General features: G+C 42.2%; 1 protein-coding gene across 1 annotated transcript in view; it reads left to right on the top strand.

The window, feature by feature from the left end:
• ALK (ALK receptor tyrosine kinase) overlaps positions 1-18,886 on the top strand; it is a 539,109-nt gene that overhangs the window by 341,952 nt on the left and 178,271 nt on the right. Inside the window, exon 5 of the mRNA XM_073336696.1 lies at positions 3,760-3,887. Coding sequence (XP_073192797.1) covers positions 3,760-3,887 — 128 coding nt within the window. The remainder of the gene's footprint in view (positions 1-3,759; positions 3,888-18,886) is intronic.

Genomic DNA, 18,886 nt, shown 5'->3' with positions numbered 1-18,886 from the left:
CCCTGAATTTATATGTGGAAGAAGCAAGTAAGCTTGGTCTTCAAGTCAACTGGTCTTCTACAATAAACTGATGAAGGTGGCTGATGGACCTCTATCCTACCCGTCGTAATTGATGGACAAGAAGTTGAATTAATCAATTCATTTGAACATCTTGGCTCTGTTGACACCAAGGAGGGAAGTTGCCTTGCTGACATGAAACATCAAATCAGCAAGGCTATGGGTGTTATGCACACTTTTGGGAGCCTGTGTAGTGTCAACACCACATATCAGCTCAGACTAAGATGTGTATCTATCAAGCAGCAGTGGCTTTTGTCCTTTTGTATGGCTCTGGGCCACCATAGGGATGCAAATGCACCAGCTGGGCACTTTCAAAATGAAGCAGCAATGATGTATTGAAGGCATATGGTGGCTTCATCACATTATAAATGAGGAGGTCAGGCATCAGACCAACCAGCCTCCAGCGTCTCCCAAAGTGATGGTGTTGGCTCAGGTAGTTTGGCCATCTGCTCCATATGTCGGAGTCCATACAAATTCTCTAGCTTTATGTTTGATCCAACAAAAGCTGGATGGAGAAAACTTGCACACAGCCTTGCTGGACGGATGTCATGGCTTCCAACTTTGCCCCCCTCAGCCTTAATATAGAGCAGGACGCAATCCTGGCAGGAGACTGGGCTCTCTGGAAATGGGTGATCCGAAGTGTGTACTCTACATTCCAGAAGCAGGAGAATAAATGAAGATTAGTTTGATGTAAATGTCATCTTATAGTAGAAGCCTCAAAACAAAACTATTGGGCTGGAGCATGATAACCAGAAAGTGAAACTGATCATAAACAAGAAATATAACTGACCAGTCTAGTGTCACTATTCATGCTGTGACGAGCAAAAAAGGACTTAAATGGCATTAATGCTTAAAAATAGATTTTTCTTATTTAAAAAAAAATCAGAGTTCAGTAATCTAAAGTGGTGTTAGTAAAAAGGGGAAAGAATTTAAGATGTTCTAGCAGACCCAAGACCTCCTGAGAACTTTGCAGTTGTCGTTGTGCAGCTTTCCATGGCCATCTGGAACCTTATAGTGACAATGGGAGATAGAACTCATATCTTCTTGCTCCAAAAGCACTGGCTATAACTATTGGAATTAAAGGCAAATTTATTTTAGTTATTAACAATGTAGGACCTGTGATACACAGTTAATCCATTAATCTAATTCTACACAACATGGGGCAGTGCTGCACACATGCATTATTATGAGTTCATTAAAATAAAGACTGTAACAGAGAGAGAGAGAGAGATGGTTTTATTTCCTTTTAGGGATACTGTCAAGCTGGTAATGTCTCTTGAAAAGTACATCAGCATTTGGGCAAGTTCTTATCTGGTTGCAGAATGCATGTAAATTGCGTTGTTTCTTTTCTCAAAACCATCTGCTCTGATTCTCTTTTTACTAAAGAGAGATAAATTCCTGTGTCCAGCCCACTTGACAACACCATAATAACAAACCAACATGCAATGGAGCAATTCGGGATCTTGATACGGAAACTTCTCTGTTTCAAGAGGCAGTTAGAAAAGAGCAACTGCTTCTAAACTTTCTTGCCACTGACCCCATTAAGTTAATCTGAAATAGTTATAATGTTCCTCAAAAATGCCTAATATTGCTGTTTCAAAGTGATCTAAAGAAGCACAATATGTTTTTGTTCTTTTTTTTAAAAAACAAAAACAATTGCAGCTGCAGTGTATTGGGAATTTTCTAACAGGCTTTATGGGACACCTGTTCTGATTGTCTCCAGATGACCAATTACAATAAGCTTAAAAGAAAATCTTATATGCTTTTATCCATTTTTTGTTTTGGTATCCTGGAATAATCTGTGAAAGGAGATTTAAGGAACCAGGGAAACTGGATGGCTTAGAGGCCTAAACAGCAGGGCTACAAAGTTTCTCATCTGTATTAATGGTCTGAATATGGCCAAATGGGTAGTGACCAAAAGTTACCATCATCGAGGGCACTGAACAGACTCACATGAAATGAGTTGGTGGGTCCAATCTAGCTCCTAGAGTATGGATATTCATGTCACAAAACATCCTTTGCAACTGGCATTAATTGGTGTCTTTATTGGCAACCTCTACACCAGGGGTGGGCAAACTACAGGCTGCATCCGGCCTGCCAGTCATTTTAATCCGGCCCTTGAGCTCCCACTGGGGAGCAGGATCTGGGGCTTGCCCGACTCCGGTGCTCCTGCCAGGGATCAGGGTCAGCGGCAGATCTGCAAGGCTCCCGGAAGAAGTGGCATGTCTCCCCTATGGCTCCTACGCGTAGGGGCAGCCGGGGGCTCTACTCCGCATGCTGCCCCCGCCCCGAGCGCCGCCTCCGCAGCTCCCATTGGCCGTGGTTCTCAGCCTGTGGACAGGGCAGCATGCAGAAGAGCTGCCTGGCTGCACCTTCGTGTAGGAGCCGGAACGAGGACATGCTGCTGCTGCTGGGAGTCACTTGAGTTAAGCACCACCCAGAGCTTGCACCCTGACCCCCCACCGACCCTCCAGACCCCTCAGTCCCAGCCTGAAGCACCCTCCCGCACCCAAAACCCCTCATCCCCAGCTCAACCCAGAGGCCGCACCTCTGCTGATGCTGCCCCATCCCAGAGCCCCCTCCCACACCCTGAACTCCTCATTTCTGGCCCCACCTCAGAGCCTGCACCCCCAGGCAGAACCCTCCCGCACCCCAATTTCGTGTGCATTCATGGTCGTCCATACAATTTCCATACCCAGATGTGGCCCTCGGTCCAAAACGTTTGCCCACCCCTGTTCTACACAGTGACCAAGGGTGTTTATACCTGTCCTGTAGACATACAATATCAGGACCAAATATGGGGTCATGTGCTAAGGTGCTGAAAGTTACATGTTCAGTAAGTGCCACGGTATCTAAGTAAGTGTAACTTTGATGCTGAGTGGCTGGGAAAGTGGGGTGCAGGAGCAAAAACAACAAGTAGAAGGGTGAGAGGTATGCATGTAAGGGGTTGGTCTTTAATTTTCTTCCAGCCTTTCAGTGAATACATTATGCCAAGATAGACTCAGACTCCACTGTTCCCACTTACACTTGCTTAGCAACATGTAACTTACATTGCCTTACACATAGACTATTTGACCCATAGTCTCCAGGGCCATAGCCTAGTTAAAAGAACAAACTAAGGGAACAGTACAGACAGGGAAATGGGCCATTTTAATTTTAAAACTCATACACATTTGGAGTTCCAACCAGCCACACAGAAGCAAAATGCATTACATCAAACAGATATAAAGTCTGGGAAATACAGCTATTCAGCAAGCCCCTGAGAATAACTTATTGCCTGAATCTGTATAACAGACTTTGTTGGTGGAAGGCAGGAAGAAGTGGTATTTAGAGAAGGCGTGCATGTGTGTGACAGATTTCACAGCTCACTTTGCAAAGGAAGTTGGGCTCCTTTTAAACAGCCGCAAGACATCTGCAAGTGATGTCAGAGCTGCGAAGTGTGGCAGATGAGAGAGAGAGAGAACCCATCATTAGCAGATGATGTTCATATGTCATGACATCTCCGCTTTGTGGAAATTTTTTTCTTAGAGGTTTATTTTTGCAGTCGAAGGAAGCAAAGGCCAGTGGTGGGGCATCATAGGGGGACAGTATGATAAGGCATGGGTGGACCTGCTATGTTTGGACATGTGCTTCTTGTAAAATAGCCTCCTTTCTTACCACTCTTGTCCTGTGTTGTTTCCTTTTGCTTTGTGACGAGACCAGATGGGTGCTTCTGCAGAAGAGAGTTGGACACCTTAAGAAACCTTTTCGAATCTCTCTGGAATATGTTGCTAGTGGGAACAGGAGCGTAGCAGCCATGGACTCCTTTGCAATGAGGAACTGCAGTGCAGGTAATGTAGAGTATTCCATTCTTTCTAACTTGTGTCTTGTTACCTTTTTAGGCAAAAAAGTTTTTGTCAGTAATACAAATCTTCTTTATATAGTAGAAAGTTCTATTGCAGCTAACTAAGTCACCCCTAAGCATTCAGTGCAGTACAAGATATTTTAGTTTTCTGGAAAGTTTAATGATAGCACTTCCATTAAATACGTATCATTAATTCAAGCCCTTCACTTCAGTGTTTCACCCCAGAGGTGGCCACATTTCAATTTAGCTGTATGTATGCGGTTTGTGAGTCATGTTGGAATCCTCAGGCATTCTATGTAAATGAGGAGTATTATTAGTGGTAGTACTTAGCCTATTGGTCTTTGTGGATTTTATTAAAATATGTCTAGAAAATAAGTATTAGGAAAATTGGTGAAAGTTGATTTAAACATCTTCCTTTTTCAAACTCTCCAGGACAGAGAAATCTATTTATGACTGTACATAATTTTGGTTATTATTTGTATGGCCATGCCCAAAAGCGCAGTTATAATTAGAGCCTTGTTGTGTTAGCGCTGTACAAATACATAGTAAACTGCTATCAGTTCCAGGCAGAGCAAACCCGTGGTGCTGAACATGCAAGGTACATCCGGGCGGAATGGTCCTGCTGTGCTGCTGAATGTGTAGTACTGTATAGACTCTATATCCCAATGAAGATAATGGAGAACCGCAGCACAGCTGGTTCAAGTAGAGGACTGTGCTCAGCAGTGTCAAGGTTAAAAAGAATGTGTTTTTAGGCACCGAAGACAAAATAAGAGGGGGCTGATGCTCAATCAAACACCTAGGTGCTTCAATAATTAGTTTCAACAAGAAAAGCTACCCCATGATTTCATGACACGAAGGTAAACTGTGGCGATGTCCTTAACACAATTAATATTAACAACAAGGGGGGAGAAACACAAGCCAAAATAGGGAAAGAACAAGTTAAAGAATATTTAGATATGGTAGATGTATTGAAGTAGGTAGGGCTTGATGAAATTCATCCTAGGGTACTTTAGGAACTAGCTAAAGCAATCTTAGACCCATTAGCGGTCATCTTTTGAGAACTCCTTGACGACGGGTGAGACTGGAGAAGGGCAAACATAGTACCTATCTTTAAAAAAGGGAAATAATGGTGACCAGCTGTCTAACTTCAATACCTGGAAAGATACTGGAACAAATTATTAAATAATCTGTTTGTAAGCAGCAAGAGGGTAATAGGGTTGTTAGTAATAGCCAACATGGATTTGTCAAGTATAAATCATGCCAAACCAACCTAATTTCCCCCTTTGACAGGTTTACTAGCCTAGTGGATGGGGGAAGCTGTAAATGTGATATATCTTGATTTTAATAATGCTTTAGACACAGTCCCCCCTGACATTCCCATAAGCAAACTAGAGAAATATGGTTTAGATTTAATTACTGTAAGATTGGTGCAAAACTGGTTGAAAGACTGTGCTCCAACAAGAAAAGGAGTACTTGTGGCACCTTAGAGACTAACAAATTTATTTGAGCATAAGCTTTCGTGCGTGAGCTGTAGGTCACAAAAGCTTATGCTCAAATAAATTTGTTAGTCTCTAAGGTACCACAAATACTCCTTTTCTTTTTGCGAATACAGACTAACACGGCTGCTACTCTGAAACCTGTGCTCCAAGAGTCATTATCAGTAGTTCACTGTCAAACTGGGAGCATGCATCTAGTGAAGTCCTGCAAGGATCAGTCCTGGGTCTGATACTGTTCAATGTGTTTATTAATGACTTCAATAATAGAGTGGAGAATATACTTCTAAAATTTATGAATGATGCCAAGCTGGGAGGGGTTGAAAGCACTTTGGAGGTCATGTTTAGAATTCAAAATGAGCTTGGTCTGAAATAAACAAGATGAAATTCAACAAAGACAAGTGCAAAGTATTACATTTGAGAAGGAAAAATCAAATGCAAAACTACAAAATTGGGAATAACTGGCTAGGCAGTAGTACTGCAGAAAAGGATCTGGGGGTTATAATGGATCACAAATTGAATATCAGTCAACAATGTGATGCAGCTACAAAAAATGCTAATATAATTCTGGGGTATTGTGACCTCCCCAGGATACAAACTGGACTTTTGAACAGTGGTGCCCTCTTAATTCTCCAGACTAAGGTGTCTCTCACACTGCTTTGCTAGTGAAAAGCAGCCTCTCCAGGCTTTGCTCCCATACAGCCGTCAGCATGTAAAGGCACACCCAAAGTTACATGAATGCTTTCTCAGCCAATCATGAACAGATACATGGCAACACATGCATATCCCTCAGCCCCAGCCTTGCAAACCAGAAATGTGCTGCTTACACTGCTCAAGACCCCCTTGGACAGTGTAAGCTCATAAGTCTATCATTTTATCAAAGAAAATGAATATGCACCAGCCCTTTTTAAACTGAGCAGAGGTTCCCCCAATCACTTCAATCAAAACACACTGGTTTAGATGCAAGAATAAAGCAAATTTATTAACTGAAGCAAGCTAGCTAGATTTTAAGTGAGGATAAGTGATACAGCCATAAAAGGTCAGAACTGATTACAAAAGAAATAGTCTTATTCCTAAACCTTTACCAAGCTAAGAAAAATTTTAAGTGAACAGCTTTTTTCACCACTTTGAATGTTGCAAGCAGTTCTTGGTTATTAGTACACAGGCTGGATTCGCTTCCCTGCCTGGAACCAATCTCCCCAGTTCAAAGTCTTTCACGCATTCTTGTTGCATTAGAGATGGCGGGGGGAGGGGGAGAAGGCGGGGGGGAGGAGAGAGAGAGGTGGCCAGAGGCCTTTGTTCCCCCTTTTTATATCCTGACACTTTTTACTGGAAAAGTCCTTGCTGGGTTATGTGGTCAGGCAGTTCCATAGCATGTGTGACCTGCCGGCTGTCCTTCAGGTGAACTGTACATTTCTTGTTTACAACTCTCCTGCTGATGAATGACAAGTTAAGCACTCAATGGTCTCTTAGCACCTGGCTGGGTGATGGCCACCCCTTTGTTGTCTCTGAAGAGCTAGACTGTGGGTGTTCTCCAGAATTACAACCTGCTCCAGTTACAAACATATAGCAAAATCTAATATCACCATATACAATGTTGATACACACATTTTAACAGGAAAATGATGCTCAATTGTTACTCAGGAGGCATATTTTGTACAAGGTTTATCATAATTTTGTAAAAGTGGTGACCAGAGTAATGTAGACTGTCACAGGTATATTAACGGGCGTGACGTATGCAAGACATGGGAGGTAATTGTTCCACTGTACTCAGCATTGGTGAGGCCTCAGCCATAATACTATGTCCAGTTCTGGGCACCATCCTTTTGGAAAGATGTAGATGAACTGGAGAGATTCTACAGGAGAGCAACAAAAATGATAAAAGGTTTACAAAACCTGTCCTATGAGGAAGGGCATATTTAGTTGTGAGAAAAGAAGTCTGAGGGGGGACCTGATAAGTCTTCAAATATAGTAAGGGCTGTTAAACAGAGGACAGTGATCAACTGTTCTTCATGTCTACTGACAGTAGGACAAGAAGTAATGGGCTTAATCTGCAGCAAGGGAGATTTAGGTTAGCTACTAGGGAAAACTTTCTAATTATAAAGATAGTTGAGCACTGGAATAGGCTTCCAAGAGAGGTTGTGGAATCCCCATTACTGGGTTTTTGAACAGCCCACATAACATGTTGCTGCCCACAATTGTAAATAGGTTGAGAACCACTGGGTTAGACAAACCCCTGTCAGGGATGGTCTAGGAGGTTTACTTGATCTTGCCTCAGCATTGGGGGCTGGACTTGATGACCTCTCAAAGTCCCTTCTAGTCCTATCTGTCTATGATTTTATGATAACCTGCTGGTACTGATTCAGATTATATTTTCACAAGCTGTCCTTTCCTGGAGCTAACAGTCCATGCAACAACTGCAAAGTAGCCTTAGCTTAGCCCTAATCAGGCAATAGAAGGCATTGTGACCCTCTGAATTATTAATATCAGTGGCAGTGGACATACAGTATTACCCAAAGGAAACATTTTCAATTGCTTTGAAGGGGGATTGATACCTTTCTTAAGGTGACTGATTTCTACCATTGGGGCTATCAATATATATTGTGAGCCAGAAGGGGAATGAATCTGCAATTATATGCATGGATTTTGAATGGCTGACTACAACCCTACTCATTAAACATACACTGTACTGTATACAATCCACCAGGAATAAGACCACTTGTTCTTTTTCATTTGCTTGTAATTAAGTCTTTCATAGGCAGCTTAACATTTGCTACCATATCCATTTACTAGAGAGAAAACAGCAATGAACAGTAGAGGGTGATGACGTTGGGGCAAGGGGGAAACGGGAAAAGCAATAAGAAAGGATAAACCTAAATATAATCTTTCTGCAGCTGTTTGGATCCAATCAGCAGCTTAGGTGCTTAGATGCCACAATGACCATTGTAGTGTGCTTTATAGATAGAAGTGTTTCGAAAATAACATTCTGAGAAAAACTATTAACAAGCAATTGTCCAATGACTTAAATGAGTCTCTTTTTCCCTAAAGAATAATTTTTTAATTGCATATATTTAAACATAAAGAAACAAAAACCATTTTTAAGAAGAGTACTGAGGAAGATAAAGATCTGGATCTGAATTAGACTTAAGGTGAGGTTTGACTCAAGGTAGGGGTTTGGGGTTTAATGGTAGAGAGATCTCTCAACAATTTGATCCACAAAATAAGTGATATTTTGAGAGAGATGCTTCTCCTGCGAAGTTTCTGTCATTTTGAATGTCAAATCTCAACTCACGAGACTAACGCAATGGGGTCCTGGTCTATGACTAGGACTCCAAGGTGCTCTGATAATATAAATAATAATTTCTCCAGTCTTGGACAAAAACATCACTAGAACTGAGATTTTGGTTGCACCTGAATTGGAAAATATCCCTTCCCATTTGAGAGCCAAATCTTCAGAACTGAAGCTGGATCTCTGAAATTTGAAGAGATTTTGGATAGACCTGTCTGGCTCAGTCCCATCTCTGCAAATTGATGACATGGCAAGTACTTTTAAAAATAGCTTGTCTATCTCTTGTCCTAGGGATAATTTTGGTATGGAGAGCTGAAAATAAATCATAGAATCATAGAATATCAGGGTTGGAAGGGACCTCAGGAGGTCATCTAGTCCAACCCCCTGCTCAAAAGCAGGACCTATACCCAATTAAATCATCCCAGCCAGGGCTTTGTCAAGCCTGACCTTAAAAACTTCTAAGGAAGGAGATTCCACCACCTCCCTAGGCAACGCATTCCAGTGTTCCACCACCCTCCTAGTGAAAAAGTTTTTCCTAATATCCAACCTAAACCTCCCCCCCTGCAACTTGAGACCATTACTCCTTGTCCTGTCCTCTTCCACCACTGAGAATAGTCTAGAACCATCCTCCCTGGAACTACCTCTCAGGTAGTTGAAAGCAGCTATCAAATCCCCCCTCATTCTTCTCTTCTGCAGACTAAACAATCCCAGTTCCCTCAGCCTCTCTTCATAAGTCATGTGTTCCAGACCCCTAATCATTTTTGTTGCCCTTCGCTGGACTCTCTCCAATTTATCCACATCCTTCTTGTAGTGTGGGGCCCAAAACTGGACACAGTACTCCAGATGAGGCCTCACCAATGTCGAATAGAGGGGGACGATCAAGTCCCTCGATCTGCTCGCTATGCCCCTACTTATACATCCCAAAATGCCATTGGCCTTCTTGGCAACAAGGGCACACTGCTGACTCATATCCAGCTTCTCGTCCACTGTCGCCCCTAGGTCCTTTTCCGCAGAACTGCTGCCTAGCCATTCGGTCCCTAGTCTGTAGCTGTGCATTGGGTTCTTCCATCCTAAGTGCAGGACCCTGCACTTATCCTTATTGAACCTCATCAGATTTCTTTTGGCCCAATCCTCCAATTTGTCTAGGTCCCTCTGTATCCTATCCCTGCCCTCCAGCATATCTACCACTCCTCCCAGTTTAGTACCATCCGCAAATTTGCTGAGAGTGCAATCCACACCATCCTCCAGGTCATTTATGAAGATATTGAACAAAACTGGCTCCAGGACCGACCCCTGAGGCACTCCACTTGACACCGGCTGCCAACTAGACATGGAGCCATTGATCACTACCCATTGAGCCCGACAATCTAGCCAACTTTCTACCCACCTTATAGTGCATTCATCCAGCCCATACTTCCTTAACTTGTTGACAAGAATACTGTGGGAGACCGTGTCAAAAGCTTTGCTAAAGTCAAGATACAATACATCCACTGCTTTCCCTTCATCCACAGAACCAGTAATCTCATCATAGAAGGCGATTAGATTAGTCAGGCATGACCTTCCCTTGGTGAATCCATGCTGACTGTTCCTGATCACTTTCCTCTCATGTAAGTGCTTCAGGATTGATTCTTTGAGGACCTGCTCCATGATTTTTCCGGGGACTGAAGTGAGGCTTACTGGCCTGTAGTTCCCAGGATCCTCCTTCTTCCCTTTTTTAAAGATTGGCACTACATTAGCCTTTTTCCAGTCATCCAGGACTTCCCCCGTTCGCCACGAGTTTTCAAAGATAATGGCCAATGGCTCTGCAATCACAGCCACCAGTTCCTTTAGCACTCTCGGATGCAATTCATCCGGCCCCATGGACTTGTGCACGTCCAGTTTTTCAAAATAGTCCCTAACCACCTCTTTCTCCACCGAGGGCCGGCCATCTATTCCCCATGTTGTGATGCCCAGCACAACAGTCTGGGAGCTGACCTTGTTCGTGAAGACAGAGGCAAAAAAAGCATTGAGTACATTAGCTTTTTCCACATCCTCCGTCACTAGGTTGCCTCCCTCATTCATTAAGGGGCCCACACTTTCCTTGGCTTTCTTCTTGTTGCCAACATACCTGAAGAAACCCTTCTTGTTACTCTTAACATCTCTCGCTAGCTGCAGCTCCAGGTGCGATTTGGCCCTCCTAATTTCACTTCTACATGCCCGAGCAATATTTTTATACTCTTCCCTGGTCATATGTCCAACCTTCCACTTCTTGTAAGCTTCTTTTTTATGCTTAAGATCTGCTAGGATTTCACCATTAAGCCAAGCTGGTCGCCTGCCATACTTACTATTCTTTCGACACATCGGGATGGTTTGTCCCTGTAACCTCAACAGGGATTCCTTGAAATACAGCCAGCTCTCCTGGACTCCTTTCCCCTTCATGTTAGTCCCCCAGGGGATCCTACCCATCCGTTCCCTGAGGGAGTCGAAGTCTGCTTTCCTGAAGTCCAGGGTCCGTATCCTGCTGCTTACCTTTCTTCCCTGTGTCAGGATCCTGAACTCAACCAACTCATGGTCACTGCCTCCCAGATTCCCATCCACTTTTGCTTCCCCTACTAATTCTTCCCAGTTTGTGAGCAGCAGGTCAAGAAAAGCGCCCCCCCTAGTTGGCTCCTCTAGCACTTGCGCCAGGAAATTGTCCCCTACGCTTTCCAAAAACTTCCTGGATTGTCTATGCACCGCTGTATTGCTCTCCCAGCAGATATCAGGAAAATTATAGTCACCCATGAGAACCAGGGCATGCGATCTAGTAGCTGCCGGAAGAAAGCCTCGTCCACCTCATCCCCCTGGTCCAGTGGATAAATAAGATGATAAAGGGCAGAAAAAGAATTGAAAAAAAGAGAAACACAGACCAAATTCTGATCTGTGTTCCACTGGTGAAAAGATGGCGCAAGCCAAAAGAGTTACTCCAGCTTTGCACTAGCAGAACAGAGAACAACATTTTTACCATTGATGGGGAGAGGCAAGCAATGCAATAGTAGGTTATTAGAGTACAACCCCAGTTTTCTAAACTGATCAACTAAAACTCCTGTTTAACTAGGGTTACCAGATAGCAACTGTGAAAAAACGGGACGGGGGTGGGGAGTAATAGGTGCCTATTTAAGAAAAAGTCCCCAAAACCGGGACTGTCCCTTTAAAAACGCAACATCTGGTCACCCTATGTTTAACTCAAGTTTAATGATGTCCCACGGGATCATATTGTGTTAGTACTATGTCTTCACTGTGCTCTGGATCTCCCTACCCTCCTTCTCCTCCAGTCCTAGAACGCATTAGAAAACCACAAGCATTTTCACTTAACTGCATTTGAGGTCCTTCAAGCCTCAGAATGCAGATACTTAACTGGCTTTGTTCAAGTCACAATAACAAGGGAGAGGATAAATCTAACAGTTTGGGGGCTTTTTAAGTTTGCTATGTCATACCATCCAGAAGTGCACATAACAAATCTATTTCACTATGTCATCTTGTTGTTCTAACCTGTATTTATTACTACCACTACCACTTCTCTCATGTATCACTTCAGTCCCATTGACTTCAATTCATGAAGAGCTCTGAAGCATGTTTAAGTCTCATTGACTATAGTGAGATTTAATCACGTGGTTAAGTACTATTCCTGATTACGGATGCTTTCCTGAATTAGGGTGTCAGGTTCTGATCTAAAGCCCATAGACATCAATGGAAAGACAATGCCCATTGCTTCAGTGGCTTTTGGATCAGGTCCTGAAACTGGTAGCATTCTCCATAATAATGAATGGCTGCCATATCCTGTATTAAATATGAAGCAGATTGTGGTAGTGTGTAGAGCAAAATAAGCAGTCCCTTAATCTTAAAAAAGTAACATTTACCATTTAGAACAGTAGATGCCTCCAAAGCACACACGCATGAACAAATAAATAAAAATTACTTACCTATTACAATTGCAGAAAAGTAGCAGCTGACATTAAATCTACTGAAAGAACTTGTCCGTTCTCTGAGTACAGTGTACTGTAATTGGTATAGCAATATTTTGTAATTAATGGCAATTTCTAGTAATAAAAAAAAGTTAATTTCCTGAGTAATGTATTGATGTATTAATGGTATTTAATGATTTTCTACTAATATTTTATTGCATTTGGTAAGTAATTAATTTGGTAAGTTAAAAACTTAATGAATTTAAAGTACTTAATTGTAAGTAAATGAGAAGACATTTTTCTTAATCAGGGAAACTGAACATTATTAATTATTTTTATTTAAGAATAGAAGGAGATGAAATGCTTATGAAACGTGTGCAATGTTTAGTTCTATTCAGTGTCAGTTAAAAGTAGTTCCTCAGATACATGGCATGTCTGAGAGGAGGAAACACTTAGCTTTCCAGTTTTCATGCTTAGAAATCAACCTGGAAAAATATATTAATATATTTTTGTTGTTGCGCGGGGGAAAGAGAGTGGTTCAGTTAACATCTTCAGCCGCTTAGCAAATAGGGATCTCCAGGTTAAATTAAATAAAACTTTCTAAAAATTAAGATGAAAGTTGTTATATATCTAAAAAAATCAGTGTAGAAAACCTTAAGATGAGAGAGGAAGGAGAAAAAGCATTTGACCCCAGGGAATGACATTCCTGTGGGGAAAAAAGGATGGCAAAATAAAGAACCAAGAGAACAATTTTGAAATCAATATGAAAAACTACAAGCAGCCAGTGAAGGGACTATCCATGCTTCCCCTGATAAGTAATCTGACAGCTGGGTTTCTGAATAAACTGTAATTGGCAAATGGATTTTGCTGGATGTCTAGCACAAAGGGGAGTAACAATAATCTTATAATGGCTGGATCCAATCAGGATTGAGTACAGATCTGAGTTATTAAGTCAATGTATATTCCATGAATATTCATTCAAATAAAAACTGAGTTTGTTTCACTTGCGTTTATGCCCTGTTTGCATTCACTTTCTACAAATTTTCTAGCAAATGAATATGTTGGCAGGGGTGTTTGTGGAGTCAGTGAATTGAAGCGAATGACGGTGAGCATTTTTTCAAAAGTTAATTCTAACTCATAAATGGGAGTATGCCTACCGGAAAAATCTGCTTGTAAGAGTTACCCTTATCCAGTCAGGAACTGAAGCAATACCATGTGACAAATGTGTCTGATCAGAACTTACACTGTGTGAATTGTAAATATTAAAGCCTCACAACAAAATGCTGGCAACAAATCTAGGGGTCAATAATTATTCATAGAAAGTGTCTAGTGAATTGTTTTCTAGTAACAATTTCACTTGAGAGTATTATAAGTTGCTTGCAGAAAATTTATGGAGAGAGTCTAAATTAATCAAATTATGCGCTGTGAATGATTTCCTCAACTCTAATTATATGACAGAGAGAGAAGATTCCTGCTTCCAGTGGAAGCAGACACACCCTTTTGGTATGGTCTGTAGATCCATTGCTCAAGGCCCATCTGACAGGAGAATTGATAAGGAACAGAGCAAATGAGCACAGACCATATTGTGAGCCTTTTATACAAACTGCTGAGTGAAGAAAGGGGGAATCCTGCATCTGAGAACAGCATCTCTGTCCATGTATTATTACAGACCCAAAATCAAATTCTGCCTTCATATTTACAGCCATGCAGCTCCACTGAAACAAAAAGAATTGCATGGGTGTGAAGATGGGAAGAATTGGCCTTGCCCAGTGTCATCCAGTTGCCCTAAATCTTGAAGTGAGAAAGTGGCATCCCTTTTGTAATAAGGGATTTTCAGAGCAAAGAATTAACTGGATGTTCACCCTTACTACTGAGGTACTATCAAGTTAAGGGCTTGACCCAAAGCTTAGTGAAGTCAGTGGGAGTCTTTCTGTGGCATTCAATGGACTTTGGTTCGAGTTGTAGGTCTCCTGCATTTAAAACAGAAATTTGGCAGATTGGCTGTTTTTTCCTTATAGTGGGCTGAGCTATTCTTATAGTTCTATTGAGTGGATCTCCTGTGGATCTAATTTGCCTAAGTACGTCTTTGGAAAGTCTTTGCTGTTTGTTTGCTTTCTAAAGCATTGGCAGTCAACTTCTTCTCTGCTCACCTTCACTCCCAAGTATAGCAGTACTGATTATTCTGATTCTATGTCCTGTGCCGGTAATAATTTCGAGCACTCTAGAATTTTGATCCATTAGGGATGTCATGCTGTGGACAGAGCTACTCTGTAGTTGTGAGAATGCAGTGGCCATTTGGAATGAAGCTGCAACTGTTGAATAGTTTCCACTGTGGTTTCTGAGTCTCTTTAGGCTAAATAAAGTAAATCCACAACACCGGTGGTCCTTTCCTTTTTCTTTTTTGTTTCCATATTGTTAAATTTTAATGACCAGAACAATAAAAAACGTAAGTTCAGTCTTAAAACATTTTTCCATGGACTGCCAGAGGAAACACAATAGCTCAATTAGGGGTCCATCATTTCATATAATAACCATTGTAAAGATTCTGCAGCCCTATAAATCAACTAGTGGCTGCAGTGATGGTTATGTAATATAATTATCTATTGACCAGAAAAAAATAAAACATTTCTGAGCTCACTGGAGAGGGGAAGTTTTATGAATGTGTATATAAAAGGCATCTATTTTTCAGGTTTCAGAGTAGTAGCCATGTTAGTCTGTATTCACAAAAAGAAAAGGAGTACTTGTGGCACCTTAGAGACTAACAAATTTATTTGAGCATAAGCTTTCATGAGCTACAGCTCACTTCATCGGATGCATTCAGTAGAAAATACAGTGGGGAGATTTATATACATAGAGAACATGAAACAATGGGTGTTCAGGCACCTATCACTACAGTATGTGGGGAACTCTATGCTGGTGTAACCCTCCTATGCCAAATGCTTTCCTTATCCACAGCATATACGGGGAAGGCTGAGAGTCGGGTATTCTGGGGGCAGAAGCCAGGTATGGTGTAGCTGGTGTAAGGTTTCTCATCTGACATGCACTGGGGTCAGTTGGCTTGGGATCAGGGAAACACAACTGGATCCTTGGCTTCCCCCCTCTTGAGAATCTAACCCTAAACATTCTGTTTCAATGACCTAAGAAGATAGTTCCTGATCTTGGGAGGTACTGAAAGCTCCCTGAGAAGCACTGAGTGACCCTCCGCTCCCACTGTGTATTTGATGGCAGTTGTTAGTGCTCAGTACTTATTAGCATGTTAAACAATTGCCTCTTACACTATTTTTTAACAGTTTATATGATTTTATCTTGACCTTTCACCCTTAAGTAAAGCTTACTCTAACACAGAAGCTGTTGATTCAGTGAAAGAAAATTAACTCTGTAATTTGCTTTCCCCACATTGAACTTATTTTTATCACTATTAATTGCTGCCACTTAGTTCCTGTGATGTTTTAACTGTTCAGATTTATTAACATGGTCGTAGGATTCTCCATTCTCACTTGGGAAATGGGGAAGCAGAGAGATGCCTTGCTGATGAAGCCCTTATTTCAAGCTGATGTTGCCCCACATTCAAAAGAAGAATTATATGATCTGCTCTGTTGCACAAATAGATGACAATCTAGTTCACTTTTTTATTCTTTTATTCTTTTTAACCATTACGTTTGCAGAAAAGTCTACTAGTTTTAAACAGAGAGTGGGACAAGAAGCCTGATTTTAGACTTTGCAAAACCAAAATCAGGGATAGATTTCAGCTGTTTCATTTCATCCAAATCTCCAAAGTGCTCAATGGGCTGGATAAAAGGATTAGTTCAAGCAAGCCTTGGTTTTTAAAATGATATATACCCTGGCCCTGCACTCTGGTACAAGCAGATGGACCCTGTTTCTTATGGACCCCCATTGGCTTCAGTGGGGCTGAATGTGGGCATTGAGTGGGCTTGCATGTGTCAGTGGAGAAAGGTGAAGTTACTGAGGAAGAGGGTGGTGATTGTGATGCTAGGAAGGGGGAGAGCCAGGAGTCCAAGTCAGAATGGAAGTTGGATGGTGATCATATAAACAGTTGATGACAGCAACATGAAAAAGGGAAAGGAGGGAACTGACTCAAGTAAGAGGACAGGTGAGATAGAGAAGGAGAAAGAGGATAATAAAACCAGAGGCACAGAGGTAGATAATGGGGAGTGAATGTGAATCTTGGGGCATGAGTAATAGGTTTGGAGGGGGGAGTGTGTGATGTTGCACCCCATAATGCTTTATGGAAATATGCTTATGAATGTAAATATGACATAACTGGAATATGTTTTATGCTACATATGCCATGTAACACATCTCTACAAAGGTTAGGATCTACTGAATATATTCATCCTATTTGTATGCATGTATCATTTTTGTATTCAAAGTTATGAATATTGGCTGTGTGCTTCTTTGATTTTAAGTAGCCTTAGTAAGGGATTTGGTCAGCTTCTTTAGAAAGGAATTTGCAAGTTAAGTGCCCAGTCAAGAGACACTTAATGGACAATGGATCTTGGAAGACTCCAATCCACATAAGAAGTCTACCTGAAGATGTTCAAGGTAGCATGTGAACAATGGCTGCCACCTGTAAAATTCTGAGTTATGCGTGGACATGTGACTTGCCCATGTGACTCCAAAACTCCATCTTGTAGCTGGGATTCTACACAGGGGGAGGAAGGGAGACCACTCACGAGAGAGTCTATTTAAGCCCCTGGAAACCCCTCCATTTTGTCTTCAGCTGGCTCAAGAGTTAGCCTCTCCACCCCAAAAGGATAACTGAAAGAAAATGGAACAAAGGACAGTAACCAAAGGGGTGTGCGTGATTGCCGGACCCAGACTAGAAGGAGATTAGTCTGTAAAAGAAGCTTATTGGAACGTCTCTGAGGGTGAGGTTTTGTCTGTAATCACTTTCTTACTGTATTAGGTTTAGACTTTCATGTTTTATTTTATTTTGCTTGGGAATTCACTTTGTTCTGCCTGTTATTACTTGGAACCACTTGAATCCTACTTTTTGTATTTAATAAAATCACTTTTTACTTATTAATTAACCCAGAGTATGTATTAATACCTCGGAGTGGGGGGGAAGCTGTGCATACCTCTCTATTAGTGTTATAGAGGGCGAACAATTTGAGTTTATCCTGTATAAGCTTTATACAGGGTAAAAAGAATTTATTTGGGTTTGGACCCCATTGAGAACTGGGCATCTGAGTGTTGGAGACAGGAACACTTCTTAAGCTGTTTTCAGATAAACCTGCAGCTTTTAGGGGATGTGGTTCAGACCTGGGTCTGTGTTTGCAGCAGGCAAACATGTCTGGCTCAAACGGGCAAGGTTCTGGAGTCCCAAGATGTCAGGGAAAGCAGGCTCAGAAGTAGTCCCAGAGCATCAGTTGGCACTCCCAATGGGGTTTCTGTGATCCAACCGGTCATAGAGTGATTAGATAGTTGATGGTAGACAAGTTAGGAGGTGATTGGGATGGGGCAGTGATTGGGTGCATACACCACACAGGCTGCAAAAGTGTAATTTGGACTTGAGAGGCCAGTTGTGTTACCTGGCTGCACCTGGAGAGTGGGTCAGGCTTAACTGATGAAGCGCTGCAGAGGTGAGACTGGTAGTTAGGATAAAGAAAGGAAGTCTGAAGCAGAAAAGGACTTCAGGTAGAGAGTAATGAACTCTGCAGTCACTCTATGGGACTAAAGAGAGGAGAAAACCCAGAGGCAGGTAAGCCATGGGACCTCACCTGGGTGGAGAAGGCTGGCAAGCAGCCAAGGAAGGCATAGAACAGCCACTGTGGTGGAGCAGACTCTAGTGATGTCTCCTGAAAGAAGGGCAGGATTTGGACTTCCAGGGAGAGAGCCCTGGGAGGTGCTTAGCTAAGGAACAATGTAAAGGAAGCTATAGGGGGATGAAAAGTCAAGCCTAAGGAGGGCAGAAGATGGATTTGTGTCTGTACATTTCGTTTGAGATTTGGTTGAGGGACTCAAGGGGAGACCCCTTGAGAGTCCTGGATGAACCTAGAGAGGTTGTGGAGGAGAAGGCCTGAGAGAGGCCATGGTAGGAAGAAGCTGGGAAGCAGCAGCAACTAGTCGGAAGGAACAGTCTTGGCTGCTGGTTACAGGATCCCTGGGCTGGAATCCAGTGCGGGGGGGCGGGCAGGGCGCTAGGTTCTCCTACCAGCCACTGACTAGTTAGAGTGAGGCTAGAGAAGGGGACAAGAAATGCTGAGAGCCCTGAGAAAATGGAGTGAGAACCCTGGGGTACAGAATCAGGGCTGAAAAC

The sequence above is a fragment of the Lepidochelys kempii genome, chromosome 3 (assembly GCF_965140265.1).
Source record: "Lepidochelys kempii isolate rLepKem1 chromosome 3, rLepKem1.hap2, whole genome shotgun sequence".
Lineage (NCBI taxonomy): Eukaryota > Metazoa > Chordata > Testudines > Cheloniidae > Lepidochelys > Lepidochelys kempii.
The sequence above is the reverse complement of the archived record's forward strand: the minus strand, read 5'-3'. Positions and strand labels throughout refer to the sequence as shown.